The sequence below is a fragment of the Bos taurus genome, chromosome 3 (assembly GCF_002263795.3).
Source record: "Bos taurus isolate L1 Dominette 01449 registration number 42190680 breed Hereford chromosome 3, ARS-UCD2.0, whole genome shotgun sequence".
Classification (NCBI taxonomy): domain Eukaryota; kingdom Metazoa; phylum Chordata; class Mammalia; order Artiodactyla; family Bovidae; genus Bos; species Bos taurus.
This window is the reverse complement of record NC_037330.1, coordinates 50,341,652-50,362,761: the sequence shown is the minus strand read 5'-3', so window position 1 is coordinate 50,362,761 and position 21,110 is coordinate 50,341,652. Positions and strand designations below refer to the sequence as shown.

The following is a 21,110-nucleotide window of genomic DNA, read 5'->3' as shown; positions in this document are numbered from 1 at the left end:
TCTCTTTTGCTGTCTCGTACACAGGGTTATTGTTATCATCTTTCTAAATTCCATATATATGCGATAGTATACTGTATTGGTGTTTTTCCTTCTGGCTTACTTCACTCTGTATAATAGGCTCCAGTTTCATCCACCTCATTAGAACTGATTCAAATGAATTCTTTTTATGGCTGAGTAATACTGAGTAATACTGAGTAATACTCCATTGTGTATATGTGTATTCTTGCCACTTCTTAATCTCTTCTTTTTGCATGTATTTATAATGTTCTACAATAAAAGGGGGAAAATGCATATTTTTGATACAGCAGTTCTTTTTGAATTTATGCTATGTAGTATTTGGAATGCTTTAAAATTAAAGTGTAAAGGGATGAACTTTGTATTATTGCCTGTAATAGTAATACAAAACATTGGAAAATCCTCAGTGTTCCTCAGTTGTGTGGTAGTTGGAAAGGAGCTTAGCAGCTGTTGGAAAGATTATCTTACATGCTTTTATATTTATACAGATGGACATTACATTCATTTAAGATACATTGTTATGTGAGAAAAATTATAGAGCAGTGTATGTAGTATTCTAATTTTTGTTATATGTATGTAAATTATATCTACATGTAGATTGTATACATAAGAAAAATGAGATGAATAGTTTTCTTTTGTGGGAGGAAGTAGGATGGGAAGTTTTTATTTTTATTTTTTTGATTTTATATTTATTTTTTAATACAAAAAGCATTTTGTATTGGGGTATAGCCAGTTAGCAGTGTTGCAATAGTTTCAGGTGATCAGTGAAGGGAATTTTATTTTTGAGTGTATATTTTTATATTATTTACTTAATCAGCTCTGTGTTTACCTTTGTAATCAGAAAGGAAGTAATACATTCTAAAATTAGAAAAATGTTTAACTTCTAATAATGGATACATTCTGGACAGGAGGGAAGTAATCAGTGACAGTAACAGGGGGAAAGGGAAGATGTACATTGTTTATCCTAGTTATGTTTGAGTTGTGTTCAGTGTTATGGGTCATTTACCCTTTCTTTCTTTGTTTTCTCTAAAAGTTCTTTGGGAAGAAGAATTTTAAGGTAGGATAATACTTTTACAAAATATCTTTATTAAAGTAGTTTCAGATAATACATGATTTATGTTCTATGTGTTTGTATTGATAAAATATTGATGTGCATTTTCCTTAGAATGTAAATTAGAGTCTATTCTTATTCTTAGAGCAAAACTGAGATTATTTTGGCATAGATATATTTTTAGAAAAAAATGTTACTTTATATAGCTTTTTTTTTTTTTAATTGAATTTGAACTTTATAAAGTCCATATAACCTTTCTGAGCTTTATGTACCATACTCTATAATAGAGCAATGAGGCTACAGCTGTCAGAAGAGTAACACACATTCCCTGGTTTTGGTAGAATGTTTGGGTGGGAGAGTGGTGGTGTGTGTTGCAGTTAATTTCAGACTAAATGGGGAGACGACTGTAAGAGCAGAGACAGTTAAATGTGTATAACTTTCTCCCAAAAGTTTGGCTGTGAATGGGAGGAAAGAAATAAGAGAAAGTGGTGGGAGGGGAAGGAAGGAATCAAGGGAATTTTAGTTTTTCTGTTTTCCCACCACTATCCTTACAAGTTATTAAGAGTAGTTGAATGCTACTGGGAAAGTGCCAGTAGAAAGATTGATTGAATGCTGACTCTGGTCTATAATTCTGTAACTTTGGTCAAGTTATTTAATCTGTCTTCTTAGAGTTACAGATTTTTCATAGGTAAAAAGGGATCTGTAAAATCATTATCTGTAAAAATGTCTCCATAATATTGTTCTGAGTATTATCACTCTTCCCCTGGCACAGTAAATGGCTCATGATATGGGCTTAAAGAGTGATCTCTGAATAAATGTGCAGGTTGATGTATGGTTGAGCACACAGTAGTCACTCAAGTCACTTTTCCCCAGGAGTTTGGCTGTGAATGGAAGGGAAAAAGGTTATAGTGGAAGTGAGACATAAGGAATCAAGGGCAACTGTTACTGGATTAAGGATTGTTAATATACGATGTGCTAGAAATATTAGTAGAATTGAGGTGGAAACACTAGGAGTGGAAAAAAAATTTTAATGATTTATTTCTTATGATCTAAGGGCTTATTTTGTAGTAGGAGTAATATAGTGGAGAGTAAGATGGGGACAGACCTTGCCATCAAAGGTTAAAAAGGGAGAGAATTTGTTGAAGCAGTGGCAGAGGATATGAAACTATCTGGGAATGTTTGCAGTTGCGATTTTGTACATATTCCACTCTAGAGTTGGAAAATTCTAGGTCCTTGTAGTCACTCTGGTATTCTGATGAGGTTATTTCTCACACATAATTAATTATGTTGATCAGGCTCTAGTTTCTTTAAGGGAAGCAAAGTCTGTCTGTGACCATTGAGTTTATAGCTTTCTAGAAAGTTGCTTGCTAATAGAGTCATTTTCATACTGTGATTTGAAGATTTTGTTTCACTGTCTGGAGAGAGAAAATGCTCAGCCTGACATGGAGCTTTCCTGCTGATAAAATTTGTTATAGTGACTCATTTTCCATTTTTACTTGTATCACTCATCTTGTCAGGTTTTTAAGTCTTGTAAATCATCTAATTATAGTATTGAAGAGCTTTTTCTTCAGCTTATGCTGACCTGGCAACAGTATATGGTGATATGTATTTTTAGATCATGATTCTTAAAATGTGATCCATGGGTCTTTTCAGGTGGTCTGCAAAGTCTTAACTGTTTTCGTGATAATACTAATATGTTACTTGCTTTTCCCACTGTATTGACGTTTGTATGATAGTGTAAAACTAGTATTTGGTCAGGCTAGTGTATGCCTTAGCATGAAACAAGGCACCAGTGTATGCTAGTATTACTTACTTTTGAGCACTTACAGTTAAACAAAAACACTACACACGCACAGAAAACCCTACTGCACTTAAGAACATTCTTTTTTAAATTTTTTACTTATTTTTGAGTGTGCTAGGTCTTCGTGGCTGTGTGTGGGCTTTCTTGAGTTGCTGTGAGTGGGGGCTACTATGGTTGTCATGTACAAGCTTCTCATTGTGGTGGCTTCTCTTGTTGTGAAGCATGTACTCTAGGGCTTATGGGTTCAGTAGTTGTGGCAAATGGGATTAGTTGCCCCAAGGCACGTGGAATCTTCCCGGACCAGGGATCGAACCTCTGTCCCCTGCTTTGATGGGCCGATTCTTAACCACTGTACTACCAGGGAACATTCTTGATGAAACATTATTTTCATTTAATCTTAATCTTGAGTTTAGGTTTTTAATATTATGCGTGACAGAATAGGAAATCCATGTAAGATATTTATGCCATTGTTTGAGTTGCTGGTTGAACTAGTAGCTTTTTCATGAAACGTCAGTTTTTACTTGAAACAGTGACTTGCTTGGGTTATATGGTAGATACTTTCTTGACATTCTTTTCATTTATATTTACTTACCATTTTTTGTTTTCTTGCTTTGTCCTTTTGGATTGGAGCTACTATATGGTGTCATTACTTAAATACAGTTTTGTTCCCACCATCTTTTGTGCAGTTATTGTCAAATATATTACATTCTTGTATGTCATGGCCTTAAAAATACAATTATGTACGTATTGTTCCATATGTTTGCTTTAGAATTCATATGCATTTACACTGCCTTTTATGATTACTTAATTACCTTTCTTAGTGTTCTTTGTTTTTTATTTTGTGTGTGTGTACACATATGTGCATGTTTGAATTTCTACCTTGGTTTACTTATGAACTTTTTTTATTGTAACTCTGCTAGCAACAAATTCTCTTAGTTTTTGTTTATCTAGAAGTATCTTTTTCACCTTCATTTTTGAAAGCACAGTTTTACTGTATATAAAATTCTTAATTGACAGTTTTTTCCCTCCCTTTCAGTTCTTTGAATATGCTATTTCACTGCCTTCTGGCCTTCATTGTTTCTGAAGAGAAGTTGGCTTTACTGGGGTTTCTTTGTATGTGAAGAATTATTTTTCTTCCTGCTTTCAAGATTTTCTTTGGGTTTCAACATTTTTACTGTGTTTTGTCTAGATGTAGATCTCTTTGAATTTATATTGCTTGGAGTTTGTTTAGCTTCTTGGTTATATAGATGAATGTTTTTTTAGCAAATGTGGAATATCAGTCACTATTCCTTTGGATATATTTAGAATGTAGTGTATCTTTGAAACTCTATGCCCTTTATTTAGTTTTTAAAATTTTTATTGGAGGATAATTGTTTTACAATATTGTGTTGGTTTCCGCCATACATCAACATGAATCAGCCACTGGTATACAAACACTAACTTCTCACACCTCCCTCCTCCACACCCCTGGAACTTAACCATTCTAGTCTCTGTTTCTATCAGTTTGACTCCTCTAATTACCTCATGTGAGTGTAAATATACATTATTTGTCTTTTTTATCTGCCTGATTTTACTTCATCGTAATGTTTTCAGGGTTTATTCATGTTGTGGTTTGTGACAGAATTTTCCAGAATTTGTGTATCCTTAGGTATTGAAAATAGGTATTCCCAATTGGAAACTTTTTTTTCTTCCCTACTTACTTCATTTTTACCTAACTTTTATACTGCTTTAGAATGATCACCTACCTAGTTTTACATATTATTGTACATTTAATTAGTTAAAAGTCTAAATTGGGAGGATGAAACCAAACAAATATTGCTTGGTTATCTTTATGAAGGCTGATGGTGGTGTGCTGTGCTGTTTATGCAGTAATTGATATATGTCACAATGTAATTTTGGAGTATATAATTTTGGGGTCTTATGCTTAAAAAATGTAAGTGATCTTACAATTGGCTTCTCAGTTGAATATGATTTTGTAAAAATTGGTGGCTCTCAGTATTTTTTTAAACTTCTAGAAGTCAGTATACTTGAGGGACTGTGATGCATTCCCATCAGTGAACAAGGCTTCATTCAGTAGTGATACCCTGTAGGGAGGTCATGACTACCCTTCCAATGAGTTAAATATACCCAACTACCCAGAATCACTGGTTAGTGTATTTTAACTACATGCGGCATAATCTTTTTTTCAGTTGAAGTATAGTTGATTTACAGTGTTTCAGGTGTACAGCAACGTGATTCAGTTATACATGCTGCTGCTACTAAGTTGCATCAGCCATGTCCAACTCTGTGCAACCCCATAGACAGCAACCCACCAGATTTCTCTGTCCCTGGGATTCTCCAGGCAAGAATAGTGGAGTAGGTTGCCACTTCCTTCTCCAGTGCATGAAGGTGAAAAGTGAAAGTGAAGTCGCTCAGTTGTGTCCGACTCTTGGCGACCCCATGGACTGTAGCCTACCAGGCTCCTCCGTCCATGGGATTTCCCAGGCAAGAGTACTGGAGTGGGGTGCCATTGCCTTCTCCATCAGTTATACATACATATGTGTTATATATATGACATGTGTGTATATATATGTATTCTGTGTTTTTTTTTCTTTCTTTTGGCTGGGTGGCATGTGGGATCTTAGTTCCCTGACTAGGGATCAAACCTGTGCCTCCTGAATTGGGAGTGCTGAGTCTTAACCCCTGGACAGCCAGGGCAATCCCTATATATGTATTCTTTTAAAAATTCTTGCCCATTATTGGTTCTTTCAGGATATTAAATATCATTCCCTGTGCTACATAGTGGGTCCTTGTTGTTTATCATATATGTAGTAGTGGACATAATCATTCTTTTATTTAGTGCTTATGAAATTATGTCATGCAACTTCTTTTATTTTATCTAAAGAGAGATGAGGAACTTCCCTGGTGGTCCAGTGGCTAAGACTCTGCACTCCCAATACAGGGAACTGGGTTCCCTTCCTGTTCAAGGAGCTAGATCACATGCCTCAACTAGGAGTTTGCATTCTGCAACTACAGATCCCAGATCCTGTGTGCTGCAACTAAGACCTGGCGCAGCCAAATAAATAAATACATACGTACTTAAACCTAAATAGAGATTCAGGGCATCCTTTGCTCATAACCATGGCCTACCCACTTCAACTTATAGCTGTCATTTTGATTATAGCTTTCCTGAATGTGTTACCTTGGAGTGGTTGCTGAATCCTGGCCTCCCTTGGGTTGACACGGAATGAATATTGACAACTGCTATAATTTTGTTTTAAGCTTCTTTGTTTCTGGAGAGTTTTTATGATTTGAGGTACTTGTTAGTATTTTCCCTAATTATAAGGTTTTTAATGGATAAAACATTTTGATAAATACATGATTGGTATAAAATATAAGCTTTATAAGTAAATCAGTCTTATATGTGATTATTTATTTCCTAAACAGAGACTCTACAGGGGCAGGTAATTCACTGGTCCACAAGCGGTCTCCTTTACGTCGAAACCAAAAGACCCCAACATCCTTGACCAAGCTGTCTTTACAGGATGGACATAAAGTCAAAAAGCCAGCATGTAAATTTGAAGAGGGTCAGGATGTCCTAGCTAGATGGTCAGATGGCTTGTTTTATCTTGGAACTATCAAAAAGGCAAGTTACCTTAATACATCTTTTGCTGTTTTTGCAGTAAACTTTTAATAATCTTGGATTTAAATTTAAGATTGTTTTTGATTTTAAAAGAAATCACTGTAAGTTTTCCTCTTTTCCAGATAAACATATTGAAACAGAGCTGCTTCATCATATTTGAAGACAGTTCTAAATCCTGGGTTCTCTGGAAGGACATTCAAACAGGCAGGTGCTACTATTTCCCCTGGACATGATTTACACTAAAATTTTATTTTCTTCAGCTTGTCATTTTCTAGTGTTAGTCTCTTTAGTACAGTGTATTAAGATAACTTAAAAAAAAAAATCAGGGCGGTATTCAGTCTTCAAGGAGTTATCTGTGTTATAGATGATAAGAAGATCAAGAATTGCTCTGTTGATAAGAGTAGATTAGAGGACGGATGCACATGTATAAATTACTGGTAGGGCCCTTCTAAGAACTTTGACGAAAAATTTTAGCCATTAATATGAGTAATACTTTGGGCTTCACCTTAACTGTTACTTGCCTGTATTAGTAAGAAGTTATATAGAGAGGTAGTATTTATTGAGAGCATACTATTTGCCAGATGTTTTGGGGGATTAGGATATATTAAATAGCTTTAGAATACTAGAAATACTTATCCTTAAGAATAGTTTAAAATTACTGCTTAGCTATGAGTTTTTATATTTAGATAACAAAACTAGGTTATATTTGGATACAAGTAGAAATGAATACAGGTATGCTTTGGTTTGGTTATAAGTATGTTTCTTGTAATGCTTTTTATTGCAAACTATAATTGTTGTATGCCCTTTAAATCTGTTCAATAAAGGCATTTTCCCAGGTATCTGTTTCATGAAAGTGCTATATTTATGAAAAATTATGAATATTAAAAGTGCAAGTACTTTGCAAACTAAAGCCCCAGTTTGGGTATCCTTGTAATTTGTTAATGGGTCTGCACTTAAGATATTTTTATATCTCCTTATTAGAAAGGAGACAAATTCTTTCAAGTATTTATCAACTGGGTTTTTAATTTGAATCTGAGGTGCGACTTTATGGTAGGTTACTGCTGTGTTCATATTCTTGATTTCACTCTTAATTTTTTTTAGAGAATAAAAAGTTTTGATAATGGAATTGGAATGTTCTAGTTGCCATTTTTATACATGGTACTTAGGAATTAGATGGAGAGTTCAATAGCTGTTAACTTTAGTAAAATGTTTTTCTAGAGAAATTTTTTTCCAGTTTTAGGACTGATCAATTTAAAGGACTAAATGATGTTTTGAATCTCAACTTGAGGAGTCAGTGAGAAAAGGAATAGGAGGAGCACAGAATGTCTCCAATAGTAGTGATACTGAATACCTCTTATTAGCCTGCATACAGAATTATCCCCCTTTTCTTAGTTTGTAAATATGGATCCTTCTGGTGGAACTGAAACATGTAATACTGATTCTGTTCCCCTTCTATTAGTATGTGTCCCTTTCAACTTTTCCACCTTTTTGACGTTCTTGTGAGTTAAATATAAAGGTCTTTCTCTTTTTTCCTTCTCTCTCATCCTTCCTTCCATAAAGGAAGAAGAAAACCAGCTGTACATAGAGGTAGAAAGATGTCGTGAAAGTGAGGGGGTTGTGTTCTGCATGTGGCATACTCAGTATGTCAGTTCAGTGGCCTGTGATTGTTTTTTCCTTGCTGGCTCCTTTTACTATTCTTAGATAGCTCTTGGGCCATTTAATTCTTTCTGACACCTAGAAAGTTGCACACATATAACTTGGAATTGCTATAGAATGAGTAAGTGAACCTGGAAATTGCATTATGGCAGATGTCAGTGTGGAGTGTAGCTTTAATAGTTTTCTTCCTGTAAGAATCCTGTATATAGTAGTTATACATCAAAATGACTTAATAAATTATAGTAGTTTAACTCATCTAATAAGATTCTTTTAGAAAGTTTACATAAATAAAAGCAATGTATGGTCATATTAGTAATCAAAGAATTGTGCATTGCAACAGATACCATGTTAAAACCATTAAATAATTTTTAAAGGATTTTGATCTTAATAACTGTTATGGTTTCTGTGAATGGTACACTGCTGGTAGCAATATTACATTTCTCTCTTGGATATTTGCAATAAATGCATAAAAATGCATTAAATGCATAAAAATGTTTTCCATGCTTTCATCTATACAATAGATTCATTTGTAGCAGTTTACTCAAAAGAAATAATTCAGAAGTAAAAAATCCAGATGAAAAATGTTTCCTGTAGCTTTAACAACAACAAAAAATTGGGCACATCTAAGATGAAATGGCTTTATAGTCATTTGGGCTTAGAGTAAGGGAGACTAAGAAGGCTAATAAGCTATACAGAAAGTTTTTGTAAACCTGATGGTAAAAGAGACATACTGGATATCACAACTAAAGGCAGTTCTCTGCTTCCTCAAGATAGTTTTCTTGAGGTGAACACGTAGGTCTTTTGGATCAGCACCCTCTTTTCTGAGGAACTGCCTTCCCCCACACCAGTCTACATGGTTATAATGAGAGAACAGGCACCTACTGCAATCTGGGCCTATTGCTCCTTTTCCAGGAAGTTGCAGATTTGGACTGAGAGGTTCTAGGTGCAGTCTGGTTGCTCTCCTGACTGGAGCTATAAACTGAGAAACTGTGGGAAGCCACATCCAGCTATGTGAACAGAGCCTGAGAGGAGAGGAGAGAGGACAAGAGCCAAAACAAAAATGGAAAAATGGAAAAAACAAGCAAAAAATTTGGTAACCTGCATATCTAAGAATAGTCATAAAAAAGTAAATTTGGTTATTTCTACTGGAAAGAATAGCGTACAACTATTAGAAGTTAGACTTTTGAGAGTCTTCCCTGGTGGTCCAATGGTTAAAAGTCCATACTTGCAACACAAGGATCCTGGGTTCAATCCACTAGAACCCACAACTAAGATCCCGCAGCCAAATTAAAACAAAAAAGTTACACTCTTTGAAACCTACAGTGTGAAAAATTCTTTTGATGGAAGAAACATTATATATAGTATTAATGAAAAGAAACAGCTCACAATGGAGAAAATATGGTGTATCTGGGTTAAATTCTACCCTTGATACGTGATTAAGGGTCCTTGAACTATAGTTCCTTTATCTTTCTGAGTCTTAGTTCTTCTCTATAAATAGGATATTTATCTAATAAATTGTAGAATTAAATAAAATAATATTGTCAAGAGCCTAACACAGTGCTGGCTCATAGCACAAAATTATACATTTTTATTATTGCTGGTATGTGAATAAAGTATATGTGTATTAGTATTTTATGTATATTTAAATTGAGATTATTATAATTGTGTTAAAAGTGATGAAATTCTAAATTTTGTGGAATAAAATTGTTTTCAGAATATAAATGTTTAAGGAAGAAATAACTTATTCAGGTTAAAAATTAATGGTGGAACCCCTCATTTTTGTTGCAGTGTGGTATTGTTTAGGGTACACTGACACCATGTTTCCATATTTCAGAGCTGTAGATCTGATAGTGTTCAGCCTTTCCTTTTTGTAAATTAGTGAATAAAAATAAATGTTCTGAAACTTGAGAGTAACGAGTCATTGATGGATCTTCCTTGCCCCTTTTCTTTAGTCTCATGATGTTAGGCAGTGTAGGGTGAGTGAGTACATGTACATGGGTAGGTGTGTGTTCTGGAGAGTTGTTCTAGTGTTCAAAAACATTGGCTTTTCCCGCCTCCCAGGATGGTGGAAACACTGGAAGTGAATGGTAAGGGATCCTGCCTGAAAGCATTTTAAATTATGCCCTTTGCCAAAAGGCAGATTAAATTGTGAAGGCAGACAGTAAGGTGTCTTCAGTTAAAGGTGAGAACAGAGGTAGGGATCAGAGAGAGAGTGTTTTGTGTATAGTACTTTGCCTTGAGAAAATGCCATTATGATCTAGGAAACATGTTGCCAGCATGGGCTGCTCTCTCAGTCAAAAAAGTAGTTTTGTTGTATGGTACAATTCTTTATGTATATTTTAAATATTTCAGGAGCCACTGGAAGTGGGGAAATGGTCTGTACAATATGTCAAGAAGAGTATTCAGAAGCTCCCAATGAAATGGTTATATGTGATAAGTGTGGCCAAGGTAAGCATTGATTTGTTTTAATCTTGTGGAAATGTTTGTTATATACTTAATGCCCCTGTTGATGATTAATGATTAAAAATTCTTTACATTGGTAATTTGAAGCTCTTACCATAAGTTTAGTCATCAGTTATAAATATATTAATGTAGGAAAGAGAATACTAAAATGCCTTCTTTAAATTGTGTTGCAGTATTTATTAATAAAATAGAATTTGCTTTATGCTTTTTTTGATATTAAGGGTATCATCAGTTGTGTCACACACCTCATATTGATTCCAGTGTGATTGATTCAGATGAAAAATGGCTCTGTCGACAGTGTGTTTTTGCAACAACAACAAAGGTATCTTTTAAGTGTTTTGGGCTAATGCCCTAAATGGAAATTTGTAAGGCACTATCAACGTAATGATTGTGTACGTTGAAAGTTTATCTGAATGAAATGAGCAGTCAGTGCTGGGTAGAAAGAGGTACTGCTTATTGTTTGACTAATGATGCTTAAGTGACTTGCAACTATTCTTGCACTTTATTCTGATAGTGGTCTTGGAATTGGGGCAATAATTTGAAAGAAAAGACAATAAAATAAAGATTATTATTGGTCAAACAGTTTGTGATATGGTAAGAAATTGAGAATGAAAATTTCTTTGGAAGTTTCAGAAGCATTTTAAAATTAGAGAATTATATTTAAAATTTTATCCTTCACTCTTTTAAATAACTTTTTCCCTCTAATATAGAGGGGTGGTGCGCTTAAGAAAGGACCAAATGCCAAAGCATTGCAAGTCATGAAGCAGACATTACCCTATAGTGTGGCAGACCTTGAATGGGATGCAGGTCATAAAACCAATGTCCAGCAATGTTACTGCTATTGTGGAGGCCCTGGAGAGTAAGTAAATACAGATATTTAATGCCCTTAATTTTTAATTGCTTATATTGTCTACTTTATTTTTGTTACTGATTATGGTATTGGAGTGATAGTGAATTGTAAATGCATGAAAGTATCAGTAAAGAAAATTGGGGAGGATTAGAGACCATAGTTTTATTTATCTACCATTAAATGTTTGCTGAATAAGCGAGCCAGCAAACAGTTCTAAGAATGCTTAGAAATTTACCTTTAATTTCTGATCACTAGTTCTAGTTCTGCTCTTTGAAACTAAACCCATGCCTCTTACTTTTTGTAGAGGTAGCTCTTAAAATAGTTAAGTCCAGTAATCATATTTCCCACTCTCTCAGTGACATACCAGGTGTTCTCTCATCTAGGCTAAAATCTCCATTCACATCAAACATTCTTTATGAACTCTGTTTTTGTTGCTCTTCAGTTTTTGAAAGTTTACTCTTGAAATATGGTGCCATGATTTCACAATGCAGTGTTTCCAGGAATAGTCTGACAATATAATGAAGCTGTTAAAAGTTCTAAGTATTATTATGCTTCTGTTATTGCAAGGAAAGATTGTGTTACCTCTCTTTGGTTGAATATGTCCCATCATATTCTTTTGGCTTATTCTGGGTTTGTTGGTGGTTGACTAAAACTTATAGTTCTTTTTTTCATATAAACTGATATTAAACCAAATTGTGTACCATGTATTTGTGCTACACATAAAAAAATGTTAGTGAATAACTTTACATTTAACTCTATTTAAATTATAATTATTGGTTTTTTAAATCTTATTGGACTCCATGTTTCTTAAGACAGAGGTGCTCTCTAGAGGATGCAGGGACATATAAGTTGTTCAGTGCTGAAAACATGAATAAGTGAACATATAAATTATTTTTATTTCTTCATTCTACCTTGTCTCTGATCTTATGGAATTTTTATTTGTGGTTTAACATTTTTATAATATTTTTCAGTTTTTGGTCTTTTGCAGATTTGAAAAACATTATGTCTGGTTTCTTTAAATCATTTATAAAAGAGATACAGTGAAAAGAGATGGATCTTTTTCCTTTAATCATTTATACCTAGTGTTTTGAAAGTGAAAGTGAAGCCTCTCAGTCATGTCTGACTCTTTGCGACCCCATGAACTGTAGCCTACCAGGCTTCTCCATCCATGGGATTTTCCAGGCAAGAGTACCCGAGTGGGTTGCCATTTCCTTCTCCAGGGGATCTTCCCGACCCAGGGATCAAACCCAGATCTCCCACATTTCAGGCAGACGCTTTACCCTCTGAGCCATCAGGGAAGTTTATAGACATTATTTTATGGAGCAGATTATTCATTGTTCTTTAATCCCTTGACTACATGAACTATGTTTGATATTGCTAACACTTTAACACCTAACAGAGTACTTGGAAAATAGTATTCATTAGTTTTTTGCCTTACTAGTAGTTGTCTTGCCTTTGCATGTAAATGGCTTAAGATTAATGGTGGGGCTCACTTAGTGAGCAAAAGAATTTGAAGAAAAGGTATTAATTTGGTGGCAAATAAGGATATTTATATATTAAAACCATGTACTAACTAAAAAGAGACTTACCTTCAGCTGAAGATTCAGTTATAGTATGTTCAGCTATCTGAAAGAGGACAAAATCTGTCACAGAGCCTTTATACCGGTGGAATCTTAGATTAGGTTTGTTAATTATGTAAATCAAATTTATTAAATTGCTATACTCCTTTGCGTTATAATGAACAAGAATAATGGAAACACAGTGAGGAATAAAGTTGCCTATGGTCATTTGGTATATAGGACAAAATAGCTCTACATATTGGTGACCTCTGAGACTGTTGATGTGAAAAAAAAAAAATCACAGACTTGTCAAAGATCCTTTACTAATTTAGGACCCATGTTTCCCAACTGGTCCAGTGGCAAAGAATCCACCTGCGAATGCAGGAGACGCAGAGACATGGGTTTCATCCTGGGATTGGGAAGATCACCTGGAGTAGGAAATAGTAACCCACTCCAGTATTCTTGCCTGGAAAATTTCCATGGACAGAGGAACCTCTCAGGCTACAGTTCATGGGGTCGCAGAGATTCAGACACTACTGAGTAACTAGTTGTGTGCATGCGTGTGTGTGCACACACACACTCTTGTTAACCAGAAACAGTAGACATAGCTTTCAAAAGCTTATAAATTCTCAAGAATAAAAAGAGAAGGGATGATGTAGTCAATATTAATAAACTTTTTGGGAAGGAAAAAATTTAACACAATATCAGAACTATGATGCTATAATCACAACTATATTCTGCACGTCACTTTTGTCGTGGTTTTTTTTTAACCTTTACCTCATGAAAGGTAGTAATTTTAATTTTAATCTTAAATTTTTTTGTATAGCTGGTATTTAAAGATGCTACAGTGCTGCAAATGTAAACAGTGGTTTCATGAAGCTTGTGTGCAATGCCTTCAAAAGCCAATGCTATTTGGAGACAGGTGAGAGAAGGGCATTTGAGCATTACTGACTCATTTATTGTTTGTTTGTTTGTTTTTTTTTTTAGCTTTTAGAAGTTGTGTGTCTGTTTGCCTTTTCACATTTCTAAAGGTTTTTTATTTTTTTTTTCAAGTTTGATTTGGAAAAGGTTCAGCTTAGAGGGAACATATTGTTTAATATACTTAAATTATACATAATTTTAAAAAATGTAATTTTTGTGCTTTTGGATATTATTACAGAAAGCTTTTAAAGTATTTGACCAGTGATTATATTGGTACCTATTGCCCCACAATACTCTGTATTATTCTCATTGATACCTTTTTAAAAGAAGATCAAATAGGTCTCATGACAAGCAATTGGAAAAGGCCACAGAACCTTGATGCACAGTTTATATCTTAGATCTAAAGAATGTCAGATCTAAAGAATGTCAAAAAATGTCCTTTTTGATTAAGAGAATGTGAAATAGGGCTCTAGGAAGAAAAGTTATATGTAATATCAAAAACCCTAGGTTTAAATCCTAGTTTATGCAGTTTATTGTTTTTCTGACCTTAGCAAAGTCAGCTTGTCTTCTGGGCTTATTTTACCAGATTGTTTTGGACATGTAAAAGTAACAGTGACTATAACATAAGAGAGCAGCCATCACAATTCTCAGTACAAACAAGTCATTAGTAAGCTATACTTATATGAATCTGTATGTGAATTCTGAAGGTCTCTAATGGTTAAAAAAAAACTGATCCTGCCCCCCCCCCCCCCCCCCCCATATACAAACTGTTTCATTACTTGTCATTACTAGAGAAGAAATTCTTTACAGTGTCATGATTCAGATTATATTTTGCTTTGTGTATCAGTCCTTATGTCAATTGTAGGATATGTACTTGCTGAATATTAATTTTAATTGGTAAATAATTTGTATGTACTCTTGCTTGCTCAGTTACAACTTTCTTTTTCTTTAGATTTTATACATTTATTTGCTCTGTCTGCAGTTCTGGACCAGAATACCTCAAACGTCTACCATTACAATGGTAAGTATGGACCTTTCTATTAAGGAGCAAAAGAAGAATTGTGTTTTAAATCTACAGGATGAAACTTTTCTATATACATTTACTTAGCTTAAAGAAAAATTTGTTCTTTATGCCTAGTTTTCTTTCTTTTCCTTTATTTATCCTCAAGCCTGATGTTATCTTTCCCAAAGGTTATCTAGTTTTATTGCTAACATAATAAGGCCATTCAGTTTCTAATGGCATAAAAAGTAACTTTGAAATATCTTTTAGATCTTCAAAATTCTTATTCATGTTTCTAGTTCTTTTGGGCCTTCAGAATACGGTAGAAGAGAGAAAGGTCTTATAATATGCCAGTTTCTGCTTCAGTTAAGTAATCCTTGGGCATGGGAAGTATGATGAATTTTGGAGATTTACTGAAAATGCTTATAGTAAGTACTTAGATGTTTTTGTTAAATGTTTTACATATTTTAGGAAAAGATAGGATTTCATTAATGAATCAGATAAAATCTGTTAAAGTGTGATCCATTTTATAGCTTATGTAGTAGTGAAAACATGAAATTTTAGATCATAAATTACTTTTAAACATCAGATTCTCTTTTAAGAAATCAAATATCTTAAATTTTAGTTATTACTCAGGATAAATTAATGTTTTTCATTTATTTTCATATAATGATTTATTGTGAATATGACATGATATTAACCATCTGTTCATCTAAAAACTTTGGATTTTTTTAATAGCTGGTTTTATAATAATAATGTGTGATTTAAAAATAATAACCAAAACATTATTTTCATATTATTTGATTATTTTTGGATTCCAGGGTAGATATAGCACACCTATGCCTTTACAACCTAAGTGTTATTCACAAGAAGAAATACTTTGATTCTGAACTTGAGCTTATGACATACATTAATGAAAACTGGGATAGATTGCACCCTGGAGAGGTAGGTGGTCTCAGAGCTAATATCATTAGCTACTTAATGTCTTTTTTACTTTGTTTTTGTTGAAAGCAGCTAAGGCACATGTGCAAGCCATACATCTAAAGTAGCGTTGTATTTTTAGATAGGGAGAAATAACTTTGGTGAGGCTATCAGGATCAGCCCTCATTCTCCTGTTTGTTGCCTGTTAACATGAGAAAAAATATAGGAGGAAATAAATTACTTAATTCTTCCGTTTTCTGAAGTGAGAATTGCTGTAGCTGAAGATAGAAGGGAGGGAGAAATCCTTATTACTGGGTATCCTATGGTTCCTCCTTCTTTTCTTCTAAGTTTACTATAAACTTAGAGAGGTAATCAACATTCTTCTTTTCTCTCTTTTTGGTACTGCCTTTTTTATCTTTGACTTTCAGAAATAGTGGGACCTGGTAGTAATGTTAGAAAAATAAGAGAATGAAGTTACCTGAATTGAGGATTATCCCTCTCATTCTCACATCTCATTTTTCTTTTCATTTGCAAAGTGTAACCACTCATGCTGTTTGTGAAGAGTTTTGTTTCTTTTTATAAAAAGCAATATAAAAGTTAATGCATGTTCATTGAAGATTAAGAAGAAAGTAGAGTAACTTTAATATTTACCTTTTTAAAGATTTATTTAGAATTATTAAAATATAGATATTAAATGTTAAAATACAGATACTAAATTTTTTGTTCTATAATATGTGGAATAGATGTGTGAATTTTAGTCATGTGTTACTTTTTGAGGCAAAAACTAAACTGATATGAAATTTAGGAAGAATTTCTACATCTGTAGCTTTTAGACAGGCAGTTTATAAGGTTCACATCAAATAAAGTATCAAGTTTCTGTTGTTGTTCTGGGGGTTTTATGAGGCATCAGGGAGTGCACAGTATACATTAATTAAAAGTAGTAGGTCAGTTGTATAAAATAAACACCTGTGAAATACTTAGATTTTAAAATCAATGATACTAAAATCAATTGAGCAAAGATTTTTGAGTGTTAGAAATTAGATTATAATATTCTCATTAAGTTTTCTGTTAAAAGCTTCTTTTGGATGACTGGAGAAAAAGTGAGTGAGTTGTAAATATGATAAATTTTAATAAACTGATTAGTAATGGGAGAAGAAAATATAAGGCACTGTTATGTATATTGTTCTTTATAGTCATCTGAATATTTAATGTCCTTATACATTAATTTGAAATACTTTTCTTCCTAGCAGTGATTCTTTTAGCACTTGATATGCAGATATATCTATATTTCTGTTAATACACTTATGTTTTACGTGATTAAAGTCTGCATTGCTTACTTCATGTAGATAGTGGGCATGCATATAAAAACTCAAGTTGTTTATTTCAAATGCTGTCATTTTTTATTATAATAAAAATATAACAAATTTATTGAAGAAGCTGAAAATAGAAAATAATAAAAACTACAGGCTGTTTTTAAAGAAATGAGTTCAATTTATGAATTCTAGCTGTCTCAGTTTCAGCTGAACTTCTGCTGTATATCAGAAAACATTTATTTCAGCAATAGGTACATGTTTTATTTTCTGAACCCTATGAGATAATGTCTTACATGTAAGAAATTTCAATTTCTTATTCTTTGCCCCAAATGGGAAAATATATCTTTATTTAAAAATTAAGAAAAACATGATTACAATCAAATATAACTTCATAACAAATGTTTTACTTTTCTAAGGAGTGTTCCCATTTTGAGGAGCCATCAGATTTATTATTAAAGAAGTGACTAGTCATTTCTCATTGCTCTTTTTCCACATTAAAAAAAAAGAAAACATTCAGATTTAATAGGTTAGTCATCCCATTCTCTAGTTATTTATAGGTGGAAGTTCAGCTTTTAATTTTCTGTATTAATACTTTATATCTTAATATTGTAATTAGTTTTTAGAGTGAAGTTTTAATGATAAAGAGACCATAAAATTTGTAAGTAGTATTTGTTCATTGATATTCATTTAGTTTACTTTTAAATGTTTGTGATAATAGAAGCAAAGATAATATAGACAATGTATTATTCCTAATTATTAAAGTAGTAAATCTTTGGCTAACTGAAATTGAATTGCAAATTGAGTTTTGTTACTAAAAATTAGATTAATAAAATTTTGTTTATATTTGTATTAAAAATCTTTTTATAAAGTAACATTAATTATAGTTATCTGAAATGATGTAATAGACTTGGCCCTTCGTATCTGGTTGATTCTCCATGGTTGGAACCGAGGGATACTGAGGGCAAACTGTACTTTCAAAACATGTGAATTACTGCATCTAAGTATATTACAGATACACCTCAGAGATACTGTGGTTTCAATTTCAGGCCACTGCAACAAAACCAATACGCTATAAAGCAAATCACAGATTTTTGGTTTCCTAGTGCATATAAAAGTCATGCTTGTATCACACTGTAGTCTTTGTGTGCAATAGCATTATGTCTAAGAAAAGCAGTGTACATACCTTAATTTAAAAACTGGGACTTCCCTGGTGGTCCAGTGGTTAAGACTTCACCCTCTAATACAGGGTTGTGGATTTGATCCCTGGCTGGGGAGCTGAGATCCCATATGCCTCCTGGCCAAAAACCCAAAATATAAAGCAGGAGCAGTATTGTAACAAATTCAGTAAAGATATAAAGACTTTAAAAATGTCCACATCAGAAACATTTTTTAAAAGTAATGCTGTTGCAGGATGGTGCTGACAGTCTTGCATGAGGCAGTGTTACTACAAACCTTCATTTTGTAAAAATCGTAGGATCTGTGATGTATAGTAAAGTGAGATACAATGAAAGGAGGTATGCTTATATTGGTTATTTAAGTACCTTAGAATACTGAAGTCATTTTGAACATCAGTTCTTATTATATATGCTGTAGACTATATGAAAAGATGTTTACGCTAGAATTTTAGAGAGTCCATTTTAGAGAATACAGTTGATTGTGGAAGTACACGGAGTTGGGGTACTGACCCTCTCTGCCATCAAAAATCACATACACCTTAGAGTTGGCCTGCCCTGTCTGCAGTTCTGCACCTGTAGATTCAACTGTCTGCAGTGTAGTATTGTAGTATGTATTTAGTTGGGGGAAAAATCCATACATAAGTTGACCCATGCAGTTCAAACCCAGTTGTTCAGAGGTCAACTGTATATCCTTTCATACTGAAAGGTAAGGTTTAACATATATTATATATTTTCTTTTTTCTTGATTATTTTCAGGATTGCTATGTCAAGAGAAGCTGAAACTTTTAGAACATGTTAGAATACAGTGATAATTTCCTTATGTGATCTTGGTAAACATCTTTGAGAGTTGGTACCTTCGTAATTATCATATAGACTAAATCTAGTATTTGAGATCGAAACTACTGTGTTTTGATTTTTTTTTTTTTGAGATAGTAAAAATATTTAGTATAATTTGACACCCCAAATAAAAGTTGCTTAAAATTTTTACATAGAATGAAGTGTTTAGAATGAGGTTATATCAGATTGCTTTTGGAAGTTATAATGATATTAATACTTTTTGAAATCTGCCTATTATCATTTGTCTTTACTTCCTAATATGATTTGAAATTTCAGTTTCATAAGGACAGCCCACTTTTCTGTTATCTGTGGTCTTAAGTTTTAAATACTTAAAAGGTTGATAGAGCAGTGGGTTGAGTGCTACTTGATAGAGGGAGAAAAGCATAGATAAAATGAAATACTATGGCAGAAACAATGTTTTGGCTAGAGAAAAATATAGTAGAGGTGGTATAATACTTTTAAGGGAAAATTATAAGAAGTCTGGTTAAAAGCAGTACTTGGGGTCTTGAGTTGTATATTAGCGTACAGAGTATATGTTGGTAAACAAATTACTTAAGCTGTTTGGCATACTGAAGCCTAGGTGGTGTGGAATTCACTGAGGCGTGTTTTATTGAAGGGAAGAGTTTTAACTATACGTAATAGCATGTATTGCTGTACAGAAATACATAACCCTGAAAGTGAAATCACAGTGTGAGATTAGTGTCAGTACAGGGAGGAACAAAAATGTTTCTTCTATTGAAGATCTATATTATAAACCTCATGGTCAGATGGAAGAACAGAATATGATGCTCTTCTAATACAGATTATTTGATTACCAGTGTAATATTTGCACACTCTGTTTTCAAAATACAGTGAGGGAACCTTTGAGTGCATTATGCAAGTTGAAATAAACAGTCCTATGCAAAATAATCCTGGAGTACTGAAAGAACTTACAGGTAAAATTTGAATTCTCTAGGCAAGAATATTGGAGTGGGTAGCCATTCCCTTTTCCAGGGGATCTTCCTGACCCACGGATTGAACCTGTGTCTCCTGCATTGCAGGTAGATTCTGACCCACCAGGGAGGCCCAGGAAATCATAGAGAACGGGTACCAAAAGAAAAAAAGACAGTTTGTTGTGATTTTCAAAAAGTTAAAAGGAGTAGACTTGAGAAATTCTAAACTTTTGTTGTTGAATGTCAGCAAAATTGTAGAGCAGATTTTTCTTGTGAAGAATTAAAAAGCAATCAGAAAAAATACCACTAGTTTAATAGAGTAAATTATGTTAAATTTACTGAACTGTAAATTTAAATTAAATTTAAATTTATGTTAAATTTAAATGAACTGAACTGAACTGAATGTGAAATAATCAAGTGATGGTGCTGCTAAAAACCTTAACATAATCTTAATACTTAGCCCTCTTCAGTTCAGTCATTCAGTCGTGTCCGACTCTTTGCGACCCCATGAATCGCAGCACGCCAGTCCTCCCTGTCCATCACCACCTCCCGGAGTTCATTCAGACTTATGTCCATCGAGTCAGTGATGCCATCCAGCCATCTCATCCTCTGTCATCCCCTTCTCCTCCTGCCCCCAATCTCTCCCAGCATCAGAGTCTTTTCCAATGAGTTAACTCTTCGCATGAAGTGGCCAAAGTACTGGACTTCCAGCTTTAGCATCATTCCTTCCAAAGAAATCCCAGGGCTGATCTTCAGAATGGACTGGTTGGATCTCCTTGCAGTCCAAGGGACTCTCAGGACTCTTCTCCAACACCACAGTTCAAATGCATCAATTCTTCTTCGCTCAGCCTTCTTCACAAGTCCAACTCTCACATCCATACGTGACCCCTGGAAAAACCATAGCCTTGACTAGACGGACCTTTGTTGGCAAAGTAATGTCTCTGCTTTTGAATATGCTATCTAGGTTGGTCATAACTTTCCTTCCAAGGAGTAA

The 21,110-nt window shown here is 33.8% G+C and overlaps 1 protein-coding gene across 7 annotated transcripts in view; it reads left to right on the top strand.

Moving 5' to 3' along the window:
* MTF2 (metal response element binding transcription factor 2) overlaps nt 1–21,110 on the top strand; it is a 72,999-nt gene that overhangs the window by 40,167 nt on the left and 11,722 nt on the right. For 4 of the 7 annotated variants that reach the window (XM_059884864.1, XM_005204313.5, NM_001046556.2 and 1 more), the window contains 8 exons: nt 6,294–6,492; nt 6,612–6,693; nt 10,498–10,593; nt 10,830–10,930; nt 11,319–11,467; nt 13,844–13,939; nt 14,891–14,959; nt 15,760–15,883. In XM_059884864.1, the coding sequence (XP_059740847.1) occupies nt 10,518–10,593; nt 10,830–10,930; nt 11,319–11,467; nt 13,844–13,939; nt 14,891–14,959; nt 15,760–15,883 (615 nt within the window). In that variant the 5' untranslated portion in view covers nt 6,294–6,492; nt 6,612–6,693; nt 10,498–10,517. Of the gene's footprint in view, nt 1–1,048; nt 1,073–6,293; nt 6,493–6,609; nt 6,698–10,497; nt 10,594–10,829; nt 10,931–11,318; nt 11,468–13,843; nt 13,940–14,890; nt 14,960–15,759; nt 15,884–21,110 lie in introns of those variants that run through there. The other 3 variants (XM_059884862.1, XM_059884865.1, XM_015464502.3) reach the window with 3 other exon arrangements.